This window comes from Cibotium barometz, chromosome 4, assembly GCF_041138505.1.
Source record: "Cibotium barometz isolate CiBa-2024 chromosome 4, ASM4113850v1, whole genome shotgun sequence".
Classification (NCBI taxonomy): domain Eukaryota; kingdom Viridiplantae; phylum Streptophyta; class Polypodiopsida; order Cyatheales; family Cibotiaceae; genus Cibotium; species Cibotium barometz.
Genome location: NC_141049.1, coordinates 15660014 through 15676618, shown reverse-complemented (window position 1 = coordinate 15676618; position 16605 = coordinate 15660014). Strand labels below are relative to the sequence as shown.

General features: G+C 44.8%; 1 protein-coding gene across 4 annotated transcripts in view; it reads left to right on the top strand.

Annotated features, from left to right (window-relative positions):
- Nucleotides 1–13194, top strand: part of LOC147638957 (protein DAY-LENGTH-DEPENDENT DELAYED-GREENING 1, chloroplastic-like) — a 44380-nt gene extending 31186 nt beyond the window's left edge. For 2 of the 4 annotated variants that reach the window (XM_086785991.1, XM_086785984.1), the window contains exons 4-8: nucleotides 4326–4499; nucleotides 4796–4910; nucleotides 5086–5183; nucleotides 12607–12742; nucleotides 12859–13194. In XM_086785991.1, coding sequence (XP_086642117.1) covers nucleotides 4326–4499; nucleotides 4796–4910; nucleotides 5086–5183; nucleotides 12607–12742; nucleotides 12859–12927 — 592 coding nt within the window. In that variant the 3' untranslated portion in view covers nucleotides 12928–13194. Of the gene's footprint in view, nucleotides 1–4325; nucleotides 4500–4795; nucleotides 4911–5085; nucleotides 5373–12606; nucleotides 12743–12858 lie in introns of all 4 variants that reach the window. The other 2 variants (XM_086785974.1, XM_086785963.1) reach the window with 1 other exon arrangement.
- Nucleotides 13195–16605: the final 3411 nt, after the last annotated feature.

Below are 16605 nucleotides of genomic sequence, written 5' to 3'. Positions count from 1 at the left end.
TGTATTGTTCCACCATGTGCTTGAGAGTTCTAATTCTTTCCTTGTGTTCCTCGCAACTTTGAGTTCTGTTCATAGCCATAGGATCGTCTACCTAGATAGAATAGGCAAGAGACAGCGCTCTGATACCAATGAAACCAGACGGGAATCCGGAACAATATACATATACATATACAAAACCAGACTACCATGAGTATATAACATGCACATTCTTAAAAGGTGAATTTGGGCATGTTCCTGGATTCATCTAGGTATATATATATATATATATATATATATATATAATTCAAATGCCAAACAAAGATATGAAAATGTAGCAGAAATAACCATAAATAATATCAAAACACAACATTGAGCCGGAACTGTTTTATTCCAACGAATAAACTGATACTGATAAACCAAGGTGCGGATGCAATACTACACCGGATTTTCCACGAAGCTTCCTTAGCAAAAACACCTGCACCGGAATCAGAGAACAAACCGCTCCAAGAACCAATACGAATCAATTGCTCGATACGGAGTCAAATCCAACGCCGAACTCCGTCTCTCAAAACAGTATAGGGTCTCTCCAAAAACAGTCCCGGAAAAGCTCTCAAGAACAGTCCCTGGTACCTCCAAACATAGCCCCCGAACCAATGCCCAAGAGGGAGTGGTGAAGAGAGGAGAAGAAATGGCCCACCTGTTGTACCACTGTACAACCCGAGCAAAAGAAAGAGAAGAACCTGCCTAACTGCTGTACCACTGTACGGTCAGTGCAAGGGAGAGAAGAATCTGCCCAGCTTGATGTATTTGTATATGGCCAGCGAAGAGAGAGAGAGAGAGAGAGAGAGAGAGAGAGAGAGAGAGAGAGAGAGAGAGAGAGAAATGAAATGAAATGTTATATTAACGTCTTCAAAAGGCCATAATGACCTACGAGACCAAAAAGTTACATCATGGTGGATCTGATACAATGTCTAGATAAAAAAACCAGAAAATGAAAAATAAAGATGATACTATTGGCACCTAGAAAATGAAACTGGAACTGGAAGGTAAACAGAAACCCTTATAGGGTGTGAATATAGTGAGGGGAGGGGGTACGCTATGGAGGTGAGTGGAGTACAGTGAGGGGATACAAGATCATGTGGGACGGGGGGGTACACTATGGAGGTGCCTCCATCTCATAATATGTGTTGCATCAGACGCTGGCGGATCTCCTCAATATCCTCTGCGGTCAGCACCCTTACTGGGTGTCCCGCATGTCTCGCAAGAATAATCCGAATCCGCCGCTGCAACCTCCGTCGATGCTGGGATGCCCTCCTCCGTAGTCGTGGGCGTCTGCACCACCCAAGCTCAATCGCACGATCAATAAGCGTACCGCTGGTGTGGGCGGTATCCATGTCCTGCTGCTGCTGTGGTCCATCTGGCGCAGTGATGGCTGGACTAAAGAAGTCTGTAATGTGCCTCTGAGTCTGGCTCTCTGTGCGCCTAAGCAGGCTATCTCTATATCTCCGCAGCTCAAGCAAGAACAATCCCAAACACCTATGGTCCTGGTACCCCATGACTCTGGAAAGTGGTCCAAAACCCTCTCTGAATAAACAGTGGAAACGACCACGTATCTCATAGTATGCAGTACAATGGCATATATAATGCAGCTCTGTCTCTGGCTCCCCATGGCATACTCAACATATCCTGGCCTCAGTTGGTATACCTCTATATCGGCCAATCTCAATCTCAAGCTGGTGTGAGGATGTGCGAATCTGACCAATAGCACATCGTACTGGATGAGACAAGTGTACATCCATGAAACTGGGTCTGATCACAAAACCATCTGCTGTGAGCTGAAGAAAATGCTCTCTGTAGAAAGCTTCTTCGTGCCCAGCTCCTCAGTCGGCTGTATCCATGTCCTCCTAATGTCCAGCTGAACTAAATCCTGACGGATGAGTTTGGTAATCTCTGTCCGTGTGAGAGTGAGAGAGGGTGCCACCAGAGAATACTGGAAGGGAGGCAATCTGTCCATGCTAAAACCATGTGCCTGGAACCAAGATGTCATCTATCCATACCAACAAGCCGTGTCTCCCTGTAAAGCTAACTGTCGGGAGGACTCAAGGGCGAGGCGTGCATATCTGTCTCGGGGGAGATCCCACAAGCCATGTATGTAGGAGATTGATCTCGTAAGAGCCTCAATCACCAGAGGGGCAGCCGCCAGCTCTGCTCGAATAATCTCATGAGGTACCAAGGCCTTGACTCTAATAATCCTTGCAATCATAGATACCAAAGGCCTCTCCATACCTCTCCACCCGCCTGCGCTGTGATGGCCCACTAAAGGTCCCCATATCTGCACTCCATAAAGCATAGCTGATGTCACTAGAGTGTCAAAAAGCCAAAGTTTCGTTCGAGGTTCTTGAAATTGAACCTGCGAACACATCCTCTCCAAACCACCCAGGGCTGCATGTGCTCTGGTCAATCTAGTCTCTGCTGCTCTCCTCATCGAAAACACTGGCCCACTGAATACTACCCCAAGATATGTATATGCATCTGTATACTCCACAATCTCCTGCCCATATGTCAATGTGGGAGCTGATCGCCTAACCCACTGTGGCGTGGTGTTAAACACCATAACCTTGGTTTTGCCAAGGTTGACAGACAATCCACTATCATGTGCAAACTCATGTAAAGCATCAGATGACGCTGCATACCCTCAGGGGAGTCAGAGATGAACACTATCATCAGCATATAACAATAGTGGGATCCATGTGCCTGCTAGCTGGGCTCCTCTGTCCCCCAATCTCTCAATGTAGTCAGAAGCCTCATCCACATACATACCAAACAATGGAGGAGATAACGGGCAACCTTGCTTCACTCCTATAGTGGAGTGAACCAAAGTAGAGACCCCCTCTGGGGTGCGTACCTATCCTGCAACTGATCTATATAAAGCCATAATCCCCCATATGAGCTCTGTGGGGACCCCCATCTCCTGTAATCGCCTCATCAATCTGGCTCTGGGCACTATATCAAATGCTTTGCGGAAGTCCACAAAGCTACAATAAATCCGTCGCCCATGCGACCTGCCCTCCTCAATAATGGCCCGCAGAGTCAAGATGTGGTCAAGAGTAGAGAAACCTCTCCTGAACCTTGCCTGTCCCTTTGCTCGAATGCCCTCTCTCTCTGCCCATCTACTCAACTGCTGCTCAAGAATGGATGCATAAAATCGTGCTAGTGTGTGATCAATCATAATAGTGCGATAATTCCCTGGCTCCATAGGGTCCCCTGACTTGAAGATAGGCACGATGGTGGACATACTGCAAGTCTCGGGTAAGCCTTCACACACCGCACGATTGAACATCACTGCAAGAAGCTCTGCCAGCATGTCTCTCGCATGAATAAAGTGCTCCGCGACCTATCCATCATGATCATATGCTCTCCCAGTCTTCATCCTATCAATGGCCTTCCTTACCATCTCTGCGGTAAAGAAAGTACATGTCTGTGGGCATGGTGCTGGCGGGTCAGGAAAAGGTGTGTGTCCAGGAACTGTATATAGAGATGCTGCATAACTACCCCAGACCTCTGTAGAAGTGATGGCCAAAGCAAGGGAGGACTCATGAAACAAACGCCAAGCCTCCCTCGAATCCTGGCTCAAGAACAGCTGGTATAATTCCTGCTCTAGCTGAGCAAGGAAGGCCCGCTTCTTCCTTCGCACAAGGTGCCGGAAGGCAATACGTGACTGTCGGTGAGTAGTGACTCCCAAAGCAACCTCCCGCTGCAGTTGGGCTCTCGTCTCTCTGCACTCCTCATCATACCAGCTGTTCTGGGGCATACATATTACACCCAGAACGCTGTCTCTGTCCAGGCTGAGTGTGTGGATATGCCTCTCTCGCAGTCTTCCATAGAGTTCTTTTGTCATTTTTATTTGACGGCTGAAGATCTTTTGCTTACTGTCCATCATCTCCATCACTTGTAGATTTATAATTCCAAAGATAAGAGAGAGATTCTAGGTTTGAGTTTTTGGGGGTGTTGTTGCTGAGAAAACCTCATTGGTCTCTGTATCGTTCTCAGGTTTTTTGGTTCCATCCTCCTTGTGTGAGGGGCATGAAGGTATTTATCATTGGAAGGTTTGTCTTAGTAAGACCCAAGCACAATGTGGCCATACGATATCTGGAAAACAAAACGAAAACTCACCTATGCACACAATCCCTTTCACTTTAACAGTTGATATGTGTGCTCGTGTTATCGGAAAGAGCTATTTTTATGAGCTTTCAAGGCTTTCCTTTCTAGAAAATCTTCCTTTACATACCCACACTTTCATTTATATGGATATGCAATCACTAACACATTGATTTTTTTCCACTTAGATATGTAGAGACTGTACCATTGGCAGCAGAGTTGTTGGATCTAAGGGAGTCACAAAAGCTAAACATGGTGGAGACTCTGAAGCTGGAGCGGCAACGTGTGCGCTTTGAGGCAGCACTTGGGAAAGCGCCGCCACTCACAGATGAAGAGCTTCTGGAGCACATTCGAGAAGAGGCGTACGTGTTCCATTTTTAACTTTGTTTTCAAAATCTTATTTGATAAAGCTCGAAGTCCCTTTGTTTACCTCATTCTAGTTTGAGTTACTTTGTGAGGGTTTTCTTTCAAGCATGTTAATCTACAAGGCCTTCGATATCCATCATTAGCTTTATCATGAGCATAACATGCGATTGTTAATAATCAGTCATTACTTTGGTCCAGCTTCTGTTTGGCATCAAGTTGCACGTTTTCTTTCAACAGACATTCCTTGCTTTTCTTCTAGTATAACCAACTCCTTTGGTCCATCTTTGAGCAGGTTAGAACTGCGAGACAAGCTGAGATTGGAGAACAGGAAGGCATTCGGGAACATATGGTCTGATATTCTGGCTGGCTTGACAGTTTTTCTGCTGCTGGTTTTCAATCCAGAAAGGGTAAAGTTCAAGAAAAGCTAGATTCATTTTAATCATGCTTTTGACACGACATTGAAAACAAAAAGACTCATTAAATACCAGCTTCATAGATATCAAAATGACAGGTGTATATGTGTTTGAAGGGAAGTTTGAATTGAAGTTATGGTTTTACAGTATAATGGGTTGCTATGTGCAGGTAGCAATCATGCGGCTCACAGGGAATCGACTATTCACAAACATTTCAGATACTGGAAAAGCATTCATCATTATTCTATTATCAGACATTTTTTTAGGGTACACACGAACACCTAAAATGCTAGGCTCTTCTGTGCCATTTCAAAAACCTTTTTGCTGGAATCAAGGAATAGGTGCAATTTTTTATTTCAAGCCTTTAGATTTGTCTGCTAATTCGGAAAAGGATACGAAAGATTATCTCAAGTCTTATCTTGATGATACGACGACATTGGGTCTGGAGATTCTGGGGTAAATACACGTTCTTGAGCTGTTTGCGTTCGAAATTTTAGTATTTAGATTAAGTAGCGCATTTACAATGAAAGGCCAGTAGCGTCTGCTAGACTATCTTTCTCAGCATTACTGCCTCCACTTATTGTTCCCACTTACTACCATTACCTACCTATAACGTTAGCCTTTCCACACTATTGTCTGATATTGAAACCCTACTCACTTTGAATGCTAAAGCCCATCTTACCCAATCTCTCCACGAGGCTGGCTGCCTGACAATCCTTTCCTTACAACTTTCAAATCGACTAGGAAACCTCTGATAGGCTTGTCTACACAAAATGAATGGGATGGTGTCGAGTGCAAGAAAACTATTGTCTGGGTCTTGATGGTCTCAAGGCTCTTGGGGCTTTGGAGGGATGCCAATCCCTGACGTAGGCTCCTCTCCTGTCCTCGAAAGGACTCTAGCCTCACCCAGGCCATGGCTTGGAGGAAGGGGCTTACCTTCCGAAGTTCCCTGTCAAGGGTTGCTTTCATCGTCCTTGTGCGGAAAGAGGTGGTCTTTTAGGTCTCCTCAATGCTGGAACAAACCTTCGGGTAGCATACAAGAGAATTGGGGACACTCGCTTACTGCTGGCAGTCCGGCTACCATGGGTTGCCAAGGTGAAGCCAAACTGGGGCATGGTCAAAGAGAGGCCTTCATGCCTCCTTAGTCACTCGCACACTCGTCCACATACAAGCAGTCAAGGCAGGCCAGGTCTTACACGTGAAAGTGCTGATCGGATCTAGAGGAGCTGAGGCTTTGAAGGGAACAGAAAAACCTCCAGAAGGTTCCACACATTTTGTCCACACAAGGCGAGAAGTAACTCCTCCCATGCTACTCCTCTTGAGCTAGTCACTCTAGCCTTGGTGCTGCCACCAAGGCGGTCCTCCAGCGTCTCAATCATGTTAAAATGTTATGTACCTAACACTAATCCTCAGGGTTAGGTCCTAGCTTGGGTAGGGTTGGGGAGACTTGACATAGGGGAAGGCTATAGGCAGGTTAGAAATGGCTAGGGTTCATTATTATTGATAATCCATGGTTACTGCCTATTTATGATTGGATGGTTATTTGTGGTGGCAGTAGTCACTATATAAGTGACTTATAGGTTATTGTTGATATGCTGTTATACTTGAGTGCTGGTCTGTGCGCCTGGACCAGAGTAGTCTTACTTGTGCCATGGGCATGGCGGTCTTGTCGAGGGTCCCTTAGGGCAGGCTCTGGTGGTATGGGATGCCAGGGCTGACTGGCTTGGCTGTGGGGAGTGGAACCTTAGCCCCCGGCTTGGGGGAGATTCTGGATGGATCTATGGTTGGGAGGTTAGTTTGCTTGCACCCTTCTATGTTGTTCTACCCTTTGTGTGTTTAGCTTGTGTATCAAGTGATCCTTTAGAAGGGAGCACCGATAGTCTGCATGCAGGAGACTGTGATGCGCGCGGATCCAGACATTGGTGCGGTCTCGCGTCCGGTTTGGGGCATAAATGTTGGGAAGTCCAACACAATCCTCCTCAAAGGAAAGAATCACCTTGCTTGGGACAATGGTACCTAGAGTTCACCACCTGGGGGAAAAGATTGCGGCCAATGGAGATGCTAACCATAGGCCGAGGACCAAAAAGTGTGACTACGACGAGGAAGAATCTTTCCATGACATCTCGTCCTCCGTGCGGTCAAGTGATGTTTTTGTATCATGAGGTTTTCTAGGTCTCCCCCAACTGGAGCCCTCTAGAGCTCCTTACAGCCTTCTCCGGCCTGTTGCACAAGGCCTTGTCCAGCCCTCGGATGTTCCGAGAGGCTCATTGAGGCTAAGTGAAGAGGCTACGGGCCCTAGAGGGCCTCTTCTCGACTCATGAGTCTTAGATGCAGGTTTGGAGGAGTGGTGGTTATCCTCGCATGGGGGAAGTTGCTCAAGATGGACCTAACGGAGGCCATATCCGTAGCATTGCCGGAGTGGAGGTCCTTGTTGTGAAGGTACGTGAAGGTCCCCCTCTTGGCCGCAAAGCCGATGTGGAAGAAAACAAAGACGAGAAATTTCTGGGCTCTCATGGGTGTCACCAGCTTCAGTCGTGCCATAGACCAAAGCTGGCCCACGACATCTGTGATCTTGAGGTCGCCCAGATTGGTGCGAGAATCTTGACTGTCCGAAGTTAAAATCGATCATTTTGGTCTCTGACCAGCAACCTCAAAACTTGATCTTGAAATCGAGGCAAAAAACAGTCGGAAAAGCACTAAAAATCGTAAAAAATAGCGCCAAAACGACTTAGAACCATATTCGGACTACTTTTTGAGAGTCTAAACGACAAAATCACGAACGACTCAGAGAGACAAAGTTGTAGTACTCCAGAAATATTACAACTCTTTCATACAGTGTTTTTTTGAAATTTCTTTTGAAACACCTTAAAAAACGTATTGCGAAACAGGAAAAAAACAATTTCGTCTTGAGATAATGATGGAAATCGGATTTAAGAACCTGCTCTTTCATCTGGGAAGTTACTAGCATGCACTTTTTCAAGAAAAATATCCGTAAGAGGTTGTGTACGTGTGTGTAGCGTCTAAGCTAATTAGGGCAAACGAACACTCGTTTGACCGAACGATGAGTACGGCAGACTTCTTGAGGCTGTAACGGATTGTGAGAAAATATAAAAAGAAAAGAAACACACGTGTGCTTGCTTGTTAAGGAGCAATTAGATAATCAGACATGGCAGCGATAGAGGGACTATGTGGGCCGACACCCTCAGTGAACCCAATGGCTAACATCTTCGAGCCATTGAGATCTATGTCCCAAATGCACCTCCCAATACTATTTGCCATGACAACAAGAAGAGTGTCATCAGATTTTGTACCCCTTGTCACTTCAATCTCACCGGGCTTTGGTTCTTTACCTAACATTTCCACAAATCCTATAGGTACTAACCCTTTCGAGTCCCTGGATGTCCACACCTTGGACATACTAACTAGTCTAGGAAGGGGGGTAGTCCAAGGACTGAGTGAGCCCCTACCATCAAGAGCACTCACATACGGCCTCAGTGACTCATACAAAAATACGGCCGTACAGATCTCCAAAATACGATGGAACAATTGATCTTGTTCAATTCATTCAAATGTTTGAACAGAGATGTAAAGCCTTTGGAAATCCAAACTGCTCCACTAAGGTACATGCATTGAACCTATGCTTAGGTAAAAAGCTAGTCGATGGTTCATCACATTGATGCCAGCGATCAAGACAAACTTCAAAACCTTGAAGTCAGCCTTTATCCATGGCTTTTCAAGACAAGGTGATCGGTGAAGTGCAACGAAAGAACTCTATTCAACTGAGTGTAAACCAAAAGAAACCATTAGAGACTTTATCCTTCGGATAAAACTCTTGGACTCACGATGTGAGTCATGGAAAAAATTTAACGATTCTCAATTGAAGAGATGTTTCATGATGGACTTACAGCCTCACCACCGATTTCAACCCCAACAGCTTCACCTAAAGTTCGACAAGAATGGCAACCCAAGCAACACCAAGCAAGTCACTCAACCACTCGTGAATTCAGCACCTACATCAGAGCTTGTGTGTTCAAGCAACCCCAATGGTAACCAACCAGCAGTCTTATCTACCGCCTCGACAACATTTGAGCCAAAAATTCAAGAATCAATTCCCACGTCTGCAATGTAGGCTTATGAGCGCATCAAAGAAAAACTCACAATGCTCTTTTCACCCAAGAAGCATGCAGGAATAGGTCTTACTCAACAACATTTGACAAGAATCCTGTCACACAAAAAGACTTTATCGAAGACCAATTTCTTCAAATGATGAATGTCGCTTCAATGAATCAAATGAGGAACTGAGAATCACCATCTCGTTCTTATGATTATATCTACGTTCCTCCGGATTGTTTCCTCTCTTCTCTCCCATTATTAACATCTCTTAGCATCCCCTCTAACACAAATCACATGTAACCTTGCTTATGATTGTTAAAAACAAAGTGAGCAAAAAACCAAAAAATAAAATAATAAAAAAACATGCTCACACAAATATAAAAATGTAATCACTCGCAAAAAACTCCACCTTCACCCCGTTAGGAATTTCCAATAAACCACTAACCTTTTTATTGACTAACTAGCTTTCCTTATTCCTTCCGGAAGAACAAAGACCATTGAACGTCACTCAACATCAAAGCCATCTACAAACTTGTCAATTCTCCCTACACAAAATTCTTCAACGTGATCACGAGGACGCGATTGTATCAAGAAGAGGGGAATGTTAATTCATTCCTAAGGTTAAGAAGAACTACTACCATTATCTTACATCAAGAAGTCAAGGTAGATACACCAAAAGATCCTACATTCAAGATATGAAGCAATGGTGTCCAAAGCTACAACTTGGACCGGCGCTCGTAATGGTGTGACGGAATACTTCTGGCAATTTTCACTCCAAGAGCGTGTGGTAGCATGTAGGATGAACTTCCAAGTGATGTATTTCATGGATATATTATGAGAGTAGTCATTGTAATAGCATTAGGTCTCTTATAGGCCTAAAGTGCTCAACCCGACCGGCCACAATTTGAGTGTGAACACTTATGGCCATGTATATAAGTGAATTTCTTTCATAATATAACACACTCTCCCATTGTGCAATTGAGTCTTACTCTTGCTAATCTCTCTCTCTCTAATGCATGCTAGTGAGTGTGTGTGAGTGATGTGAGGTGAGATGAGGATGAGTACCCGTAGTGCAACGCAGCGGAGTGGCAACGCTCGCGGGAGGTGCAGTGGAATTGCTTCTCAAGGAGTTGTAGAGCTTGGAGACCTTACGAGCTCGACCATTGGAAAGATTCTCACGACAGTTGCGGTTCACTTGGTAATCTCTTGTTGGACGTGTTTCAAGGGGGGTTAGAGTGAGCTATAACAAGTTTTATGCTCTAAATAGCCATTACTTATATAGTATCTCCGCATGCTGGTCAGTCTGCCCATATAGCTGTCGGCCTGCTCACGACTGGGCAAACCAGAATTTAAAGCAGCACTTACCACACGTGAGATTTGGAACTGGCTGAGTGCCTCCCATGCTAGCCGACAGGTTCATGGGCTTGTCCTAATGCTGTCCCAAGTGCGACGGCTGGGCCTAAGGCCTTGGTGGCTCTTGGGCAATTTTTCCATGGCTGTCCATGAGGTAGACTCCTATAGAGTCTATCTCCTAACCTAGACTGGTGTCTATGCATCCGGATGGAAGCCTAATAAATGTCCGGTACACCTCATTCCAAAGGGTTATAGACGTGTGGGATATGCACTGACCTCATGTGTGGGATATGCACACCTGACCGCAACCCTCTACCGTGGACCCCTGGCTGACTTGTCCTGGACAAGAGCTCAAAACGGGCCAGTTACCACTCTAAGACTTGCGCTTGCTGTACAGATATGGCCACATGGCATCCAAGTGCAGGATATATGTGACAATTAGAGTTGCGCCCATACTCAGCCAATATGATTGTGTGAAACCGAAAGCTTACTCTTGATCATGCACGTAAACATGATCACTTGCAACCTCGAGTTTCTGCTTCAATGCTCCCCTCCCAAATCTTCACCCCAAAGTGAAGCTCTATTCATCCTGGCCTGTTTGACCAAGGTGTCAAAGAACCAGGTTTTAGTTCTAGGTTCATGTAAATGAGCCAAAAAGCACTCTCTCTGTATCGGGGCCAGAGAAGAATATTTTCTGGCAAAGCGGGCCTGGGCAGCTTGCCTCATGGTGAAAATAGGTCATGCGACGATAATTCCCAGATATACATACAATTTAACCAACTGAACTGGATTACCTAAGTACGAGAAATACTACCTGGCTGTAACCTGGTGTGAAGTGTTAAAAATCATGATCTTGGTTTTACCAAGATTCACTGTAAGATCCCTCTCCTCACAAAAAGACTCAAATGCATCTAGGTGTGTTTGCAGCCCTTTTCCTGAATCTGAAATGAGGACTATGCCAATTGTGTACAGAAAAGAGAAGGCGCCTGTATTCCCAAACTTTTCAATGAGCTTAGAGATTTCATCGATGTACAATCCGAATAGTGTTGGAGAGAATGGTAGCCTTGTTTGACCCAATTGTGCTGGTGATTTCATGGTGCTTATATCTGTGAAATCACAGACTCATTTAATGCCATCACCCCCCATATCATCTCCAATCAAAAATAAAAGACGGGGGTAGGAACGGCACTTAAATATTATTTTGTCAGCACCACCCACTCGCCTATATGGGCAAAGCTTGCATGCCCATGGCTGTGCACCACCTCCATGAGGGGATTGACCTCATCCCACCATGTCCATCCCGTCGTCCTTCTACTGGAAGTTGGAACTTGAAGTGCCGCCGCCACGAGGAGGATGCCATGGATGATGGATGCCTCCTTGTCACTTGATAGCTTGAGAGAGTGAGAGAGTGAGTGGAGGCTTGAGCCTTGAATGTTGAGGGAGAACTTGAGTGTGTGTGTGTGTGTGTGTGTGAAGCTTGAGAGAGTGTGTGTCTTGAGAGGCTACAACTTGCTTGTGTGAGAGCTTGAAACTTGAGACCTTGGCCCTTGAGGCTTGCCGCTTGAGGGAGATAGAGAGTGTGTGTGTGTGAAGCTTAAGCTTGAAGTGTGAGAGGGAGTGTGTGTGTGTGTGTGTGTTTGTGTGTGTGTTCTTATAGGGAGGGAGGCAAGAGAGAGGCCAAGGCCCAAAGCCTCAAAGGCTCAAGGCCTATGGGCAAAGGCTAAAGGCCCACGAAAAGCCCTTCCCAAACGGCCAGAAAAAAATGTCAAAAATGTGACCATTGCCCAAACGGTAACTTGGGCCGTTCCCATGCAGCCGTCCCCTCTTGGATCCGTCCCCAGAACGACATCCCTTGTGAGGGACGCCTAGCTGGGGATGTCCGTCCGTCCCCGTCCCAAAGTGTTCCCGCGACGGCGTCTCCCCGTTCCAACGGTCCATCCCCTCCGTCCCCTGTGACTATGACATCCACAAAACAACAGTAGATTCATGCCTACATGCTCTTGCCTCCTCAATAATAGCCTGCCTAAATTTTAAAACCTGCCTGCCTAGAAGCCTTGTGCCACAGAATTAATCTCAGCTTTCAATACTACGAGCTGCACAGAGATCTCTAACATACAGGATGCATGGATTAGGCATGAGAGATGCTTAACAAGGTCCATGACGACCTATAATGTAAACTTGAAGCATCGTCAGAGAAATTTGAATGTTTGTTTGGCTTGCCCAGGTATCACTCCGAGTCTGGCTGGGAGACTGTGGTGGAGATGTTCTTAGAGCATTATGGGTTCGAGGTAGAGCAAGCGTCGATTTACATTTTTGTAGCCATAGTTCCGGTCACAATAGATGCCTGCTTCAAGCTTTGGGTATGCTAGACCACCACATTGTGTTCGTGTTTTGTTTTCTCTCTCTCTCTCTCTCTCTCTCTCTCTCTCTCTCTCTCTCTCTCTCTTAAATTGATTTAAGTTCATTCATTTGTCAGGTTTTCCGCTTTCTCACCAGACTCTCTCCATCTGCGGCAGCCACATTCAGAGAGATGAAGCGTCACTAATTGCATCACCCTTTTTATGCATGAATTTATTCAGCCTTCAACATAGCTTGAATTGGGACTCAATTATAATTCATTCATATCAGATAACTATAATTTCTGGCTGATCACCTGGATGTCGGCGATTTTCTTGAGGCAATGGAATCTCTTATGAATAATGAACACCACATCTCGTGTACCATAACAGTTTACTATTTTTACCTGTAGCATCATTTCTTCCTAGTTTGGTTTGGTTAGAAAACGGATGGGAATATAAAAGCTGTTTGCAATGTCAAGCCTTCGTACAGCCAAAAGCAAAGAGTGAAGACTCTTACCTAGCATTTGCATGTCAATTATGCGTTGGAGGTAAGCAATCGAGTTTTCATGGGGTCGCTTCAAGGCAGAGTGTATGCAGTTTCAACTGTGGGCAAATTGTTTGGCTGTTGCAATGCAGCCAATGTGGACGTCAATTTGTTAGTATTCTGCCTGACAATCCCACTCATCAGTAATGCATGGTAGATAATTGTAAGTAAATGGTAGCAATCATACGCTGAGTAATTTCATTATTTGTGCAAGCGTAGTTACGTTGATGTGGTACTTGTTCCAGAATAGTAAAACACTTCTGGCCTGATAGTATCAAACATTTTTGGCATGCCTTGTACAGACAGGCAAACTGATAATGTTTTCTAGCTATACCCTTGGCTTTGGTGAATAGTTGCGCCGAAAACCTTCTCTCTCTCTCTCTCTCTCTCTCTCTCTCTCTCTCTCGCTCAGGTAAGGAAAGAGGTAGCTTGAGCATGAGCAAGAAGTTGCATGCTTAAAAAAGTGCATACAAAATGTCAGGAACACGTCAAAGATGTGCTAAAGATGGAAGGCAAAAGTGAAACAAAAAGAAACTGAAACATATGGGATTATATACCAAGAGAGGTGGTCGTCTTACATGGGATGCATGAAAGAGTATTTAAGTAAAAGTAAATGTTATGGAAAATAAATGCAAAAGTACATTAAGGGGAGAAGCTAAATGCCTTGTCTCTATTGGTTGCTACATTGAAAGCAAAGGTTGACATTGGGAAGCTTATGAAAGACATGATTAGAGATGTAGTGCAAGAGATGAAAAGGGTAGAGAGTAGATGGTAAGGCAAAGATGCACCTACTTGGATAGGTATTGCTACCAAACATTGAACCCACTAAGAATGTCATGATTATGGACATATAAAATGTCTTTTTGATAGAGTATGGAGCATTGGTAAGGACATGCCTACTTATGGTTAATCTCAAAGATTCAACAACCGTTCGAACAAAGCTCAAGAAAAGGATACTTCTGTTTAAGTCAAGAGGTTATGTTAGCCTTGTTAAAGCATGTGTTATTAGGTATTGCCTTCGAGTCGCAAATGCAACTTCCCATTATGGATATGCTAGGGCGTTCATGGTGTCCTCACTTTGTTGTCACACCGGAATGTTCCTTGTCAAGGAAAAGCTCCCAATGCTTAGCTGTAGGCAACAAGAGATCCATCTTGCGATGGTTCTCTTTCACAAAAGGCAAGGAAGGAAGAAGTTAATGGAAGAAGAAAACTTACAATCAATTCTATCTAGCATACATCCATCAAGCAAGCAAGATTCAATGGCATACGAGCAAGCAAGAAGAGAGAAGAAGAAAAGCTCACAAGTAAGCTATTGTAAGGGAATGATTGTGTACTGCTTACTACATAAAATAACTTATATACAAGTGACTAGTTTTGGTACTAGGTCGTTTAAACTTGAAAATGGTACGGCCTCTATTAATATTCTTAAGCAACTATGTACACCAAGATCGTAGACTTCTCCTATTTGACATTAAAGCACATGGTAAGGTTGCTTTATATTTACGAGCACCATCTTATAAAAGAAAAGTTCGTGTTCGTCTTGTAAGATGGCAAGGCGTCTTGCAGTAGGTTGAGCGGTTGAAACCATGTTAACCAACAGAGTGATTAACATATCTCTCTTCCTAATGGTGACCATGTCCTCACATCATCGAAGTTGATGGTGAAGCTACTGTTGAGGTGGAAATGTGTGGTTGGTCCAGGATACACTATGAAGTTGGCATAGTTCAAGACTGATGCACAGTCGAATGCAGGGCAAGATGATGGAAAGCTTTGTGTAGCCTTGATGGCAGGTAACTTAATGAGACGGGATGAAAAGTGATAGACGAGATGAAGAGGTTCTTCATGCTAGGCATCCAGTCATTGTGGAAGTGGTGTGAACCCTTTAATGTGAGGTGGTTGGTAGAAGTCGTCTACGCTTTGTAATTGGCGGAATGAGTGCCAGGACCACTACGTAGTAATGATTTGCATGGGTAGATGGCGTTCTGGATCGTCATGGTATAACACGAGAGTATGTCTCGATCTCACTGCGTGAGCTGAGAGAGGAAGCTTCTTTGTGGCGAAAAGGTCGGTCAAGTTACGGTTGGTGATGAATTGGAGTTAAAGCAGAGAATATATGCATGGAAGCTCGTTTGAGGTATCTGCAAGGTCAAGGGTTATTTGAGCAATGGATTGCACTTACCATGGTTCCCCTATCAAGAGAGGTAAATGGAGGTTTAGCGTTGACGAGGTTATTTGCAAGTTGTGTGTGCTATAAAACACAAGAAAATGTGATGCCCGTAGTGAAGTATGATGTGTATGGACAATGGACGGAAGAGGAGTGCTCGTGAGTGTGCACTTCTCCAAGCAAATACTTAACTAATTGCTTTCTTCGACATTTACTTTACATCCCTTTTCTTGGGAAGTCAAGACTAATACAATATTAGAGGTATGGCAACATAATTGCACGTGGCAATTCCACAACTATAAGGAAGCTGGGCGACCTCTACGACTCCAGAGATTTGGTAGTGTCGAGCACTTGGGATAGAGGCAGGGTGGATCACGGGTGGTGTGGTCAAAGACGAGGCCATGAAAGGGTCTTGCTGATTGGAGAAAGATCGAGGCGATGGGCCCTTGCATGGGTCACCATGGTTCTCTCATCCAAAAATGTACGTGAAGGGTTGTCAACGATAAGTCTCAATGAAGGTTCATGAAAGAACAATGTTTGTGTGTCTATTACATGGACATCCTATGGATATTGGTGACGTGCATGGGCATTGGGCCGTGTAGAAGCTTCGGCCTGGTGAAAACTCCAACACTCTGCTTTCTTTGACACTTTTCATTCTTCTTTCTTTGACTCTTACACATGGTTTGAGATAAGGAATTGGTTGTTGATGTGTAGTGAGGCTGGCTGAGAAGGCAGGTGTGAGATTGGGTTGTCCATGAGAATTGAAGAATTTAGGGCACCCAACTAGTACATTAATAAACCGCGAACCATGGGTGGCTTGCTTGATAGGGCAAAATGGATTAGGGTGTTCTTGAGTCTCTTTTTGAACAATTGGTGGCTATTCGGCCCACTTGCTTGAAGCATGGCGATGTCGGTGAAAAGAAGGAAAACATTACAGAGCAACCACCGCTTGCGGATGAAAATTGGGATTGACGGGACAATGTTAACCTTGGGCATGCGGTGTTGCTTTGACCAGTTGGGGTATCTCTGCCTCACGTAATCAACATGGATGTAAGCAAGTTTTGTGCCTTGGAGGGAGATGCCAAGTGTGGTTGATTGAATCATCGATATGTGTGAAGAGCTTCGTTTGGGAGCACGGATCCGATGGCTCCATGGACTACAAATGGGATGTCCATT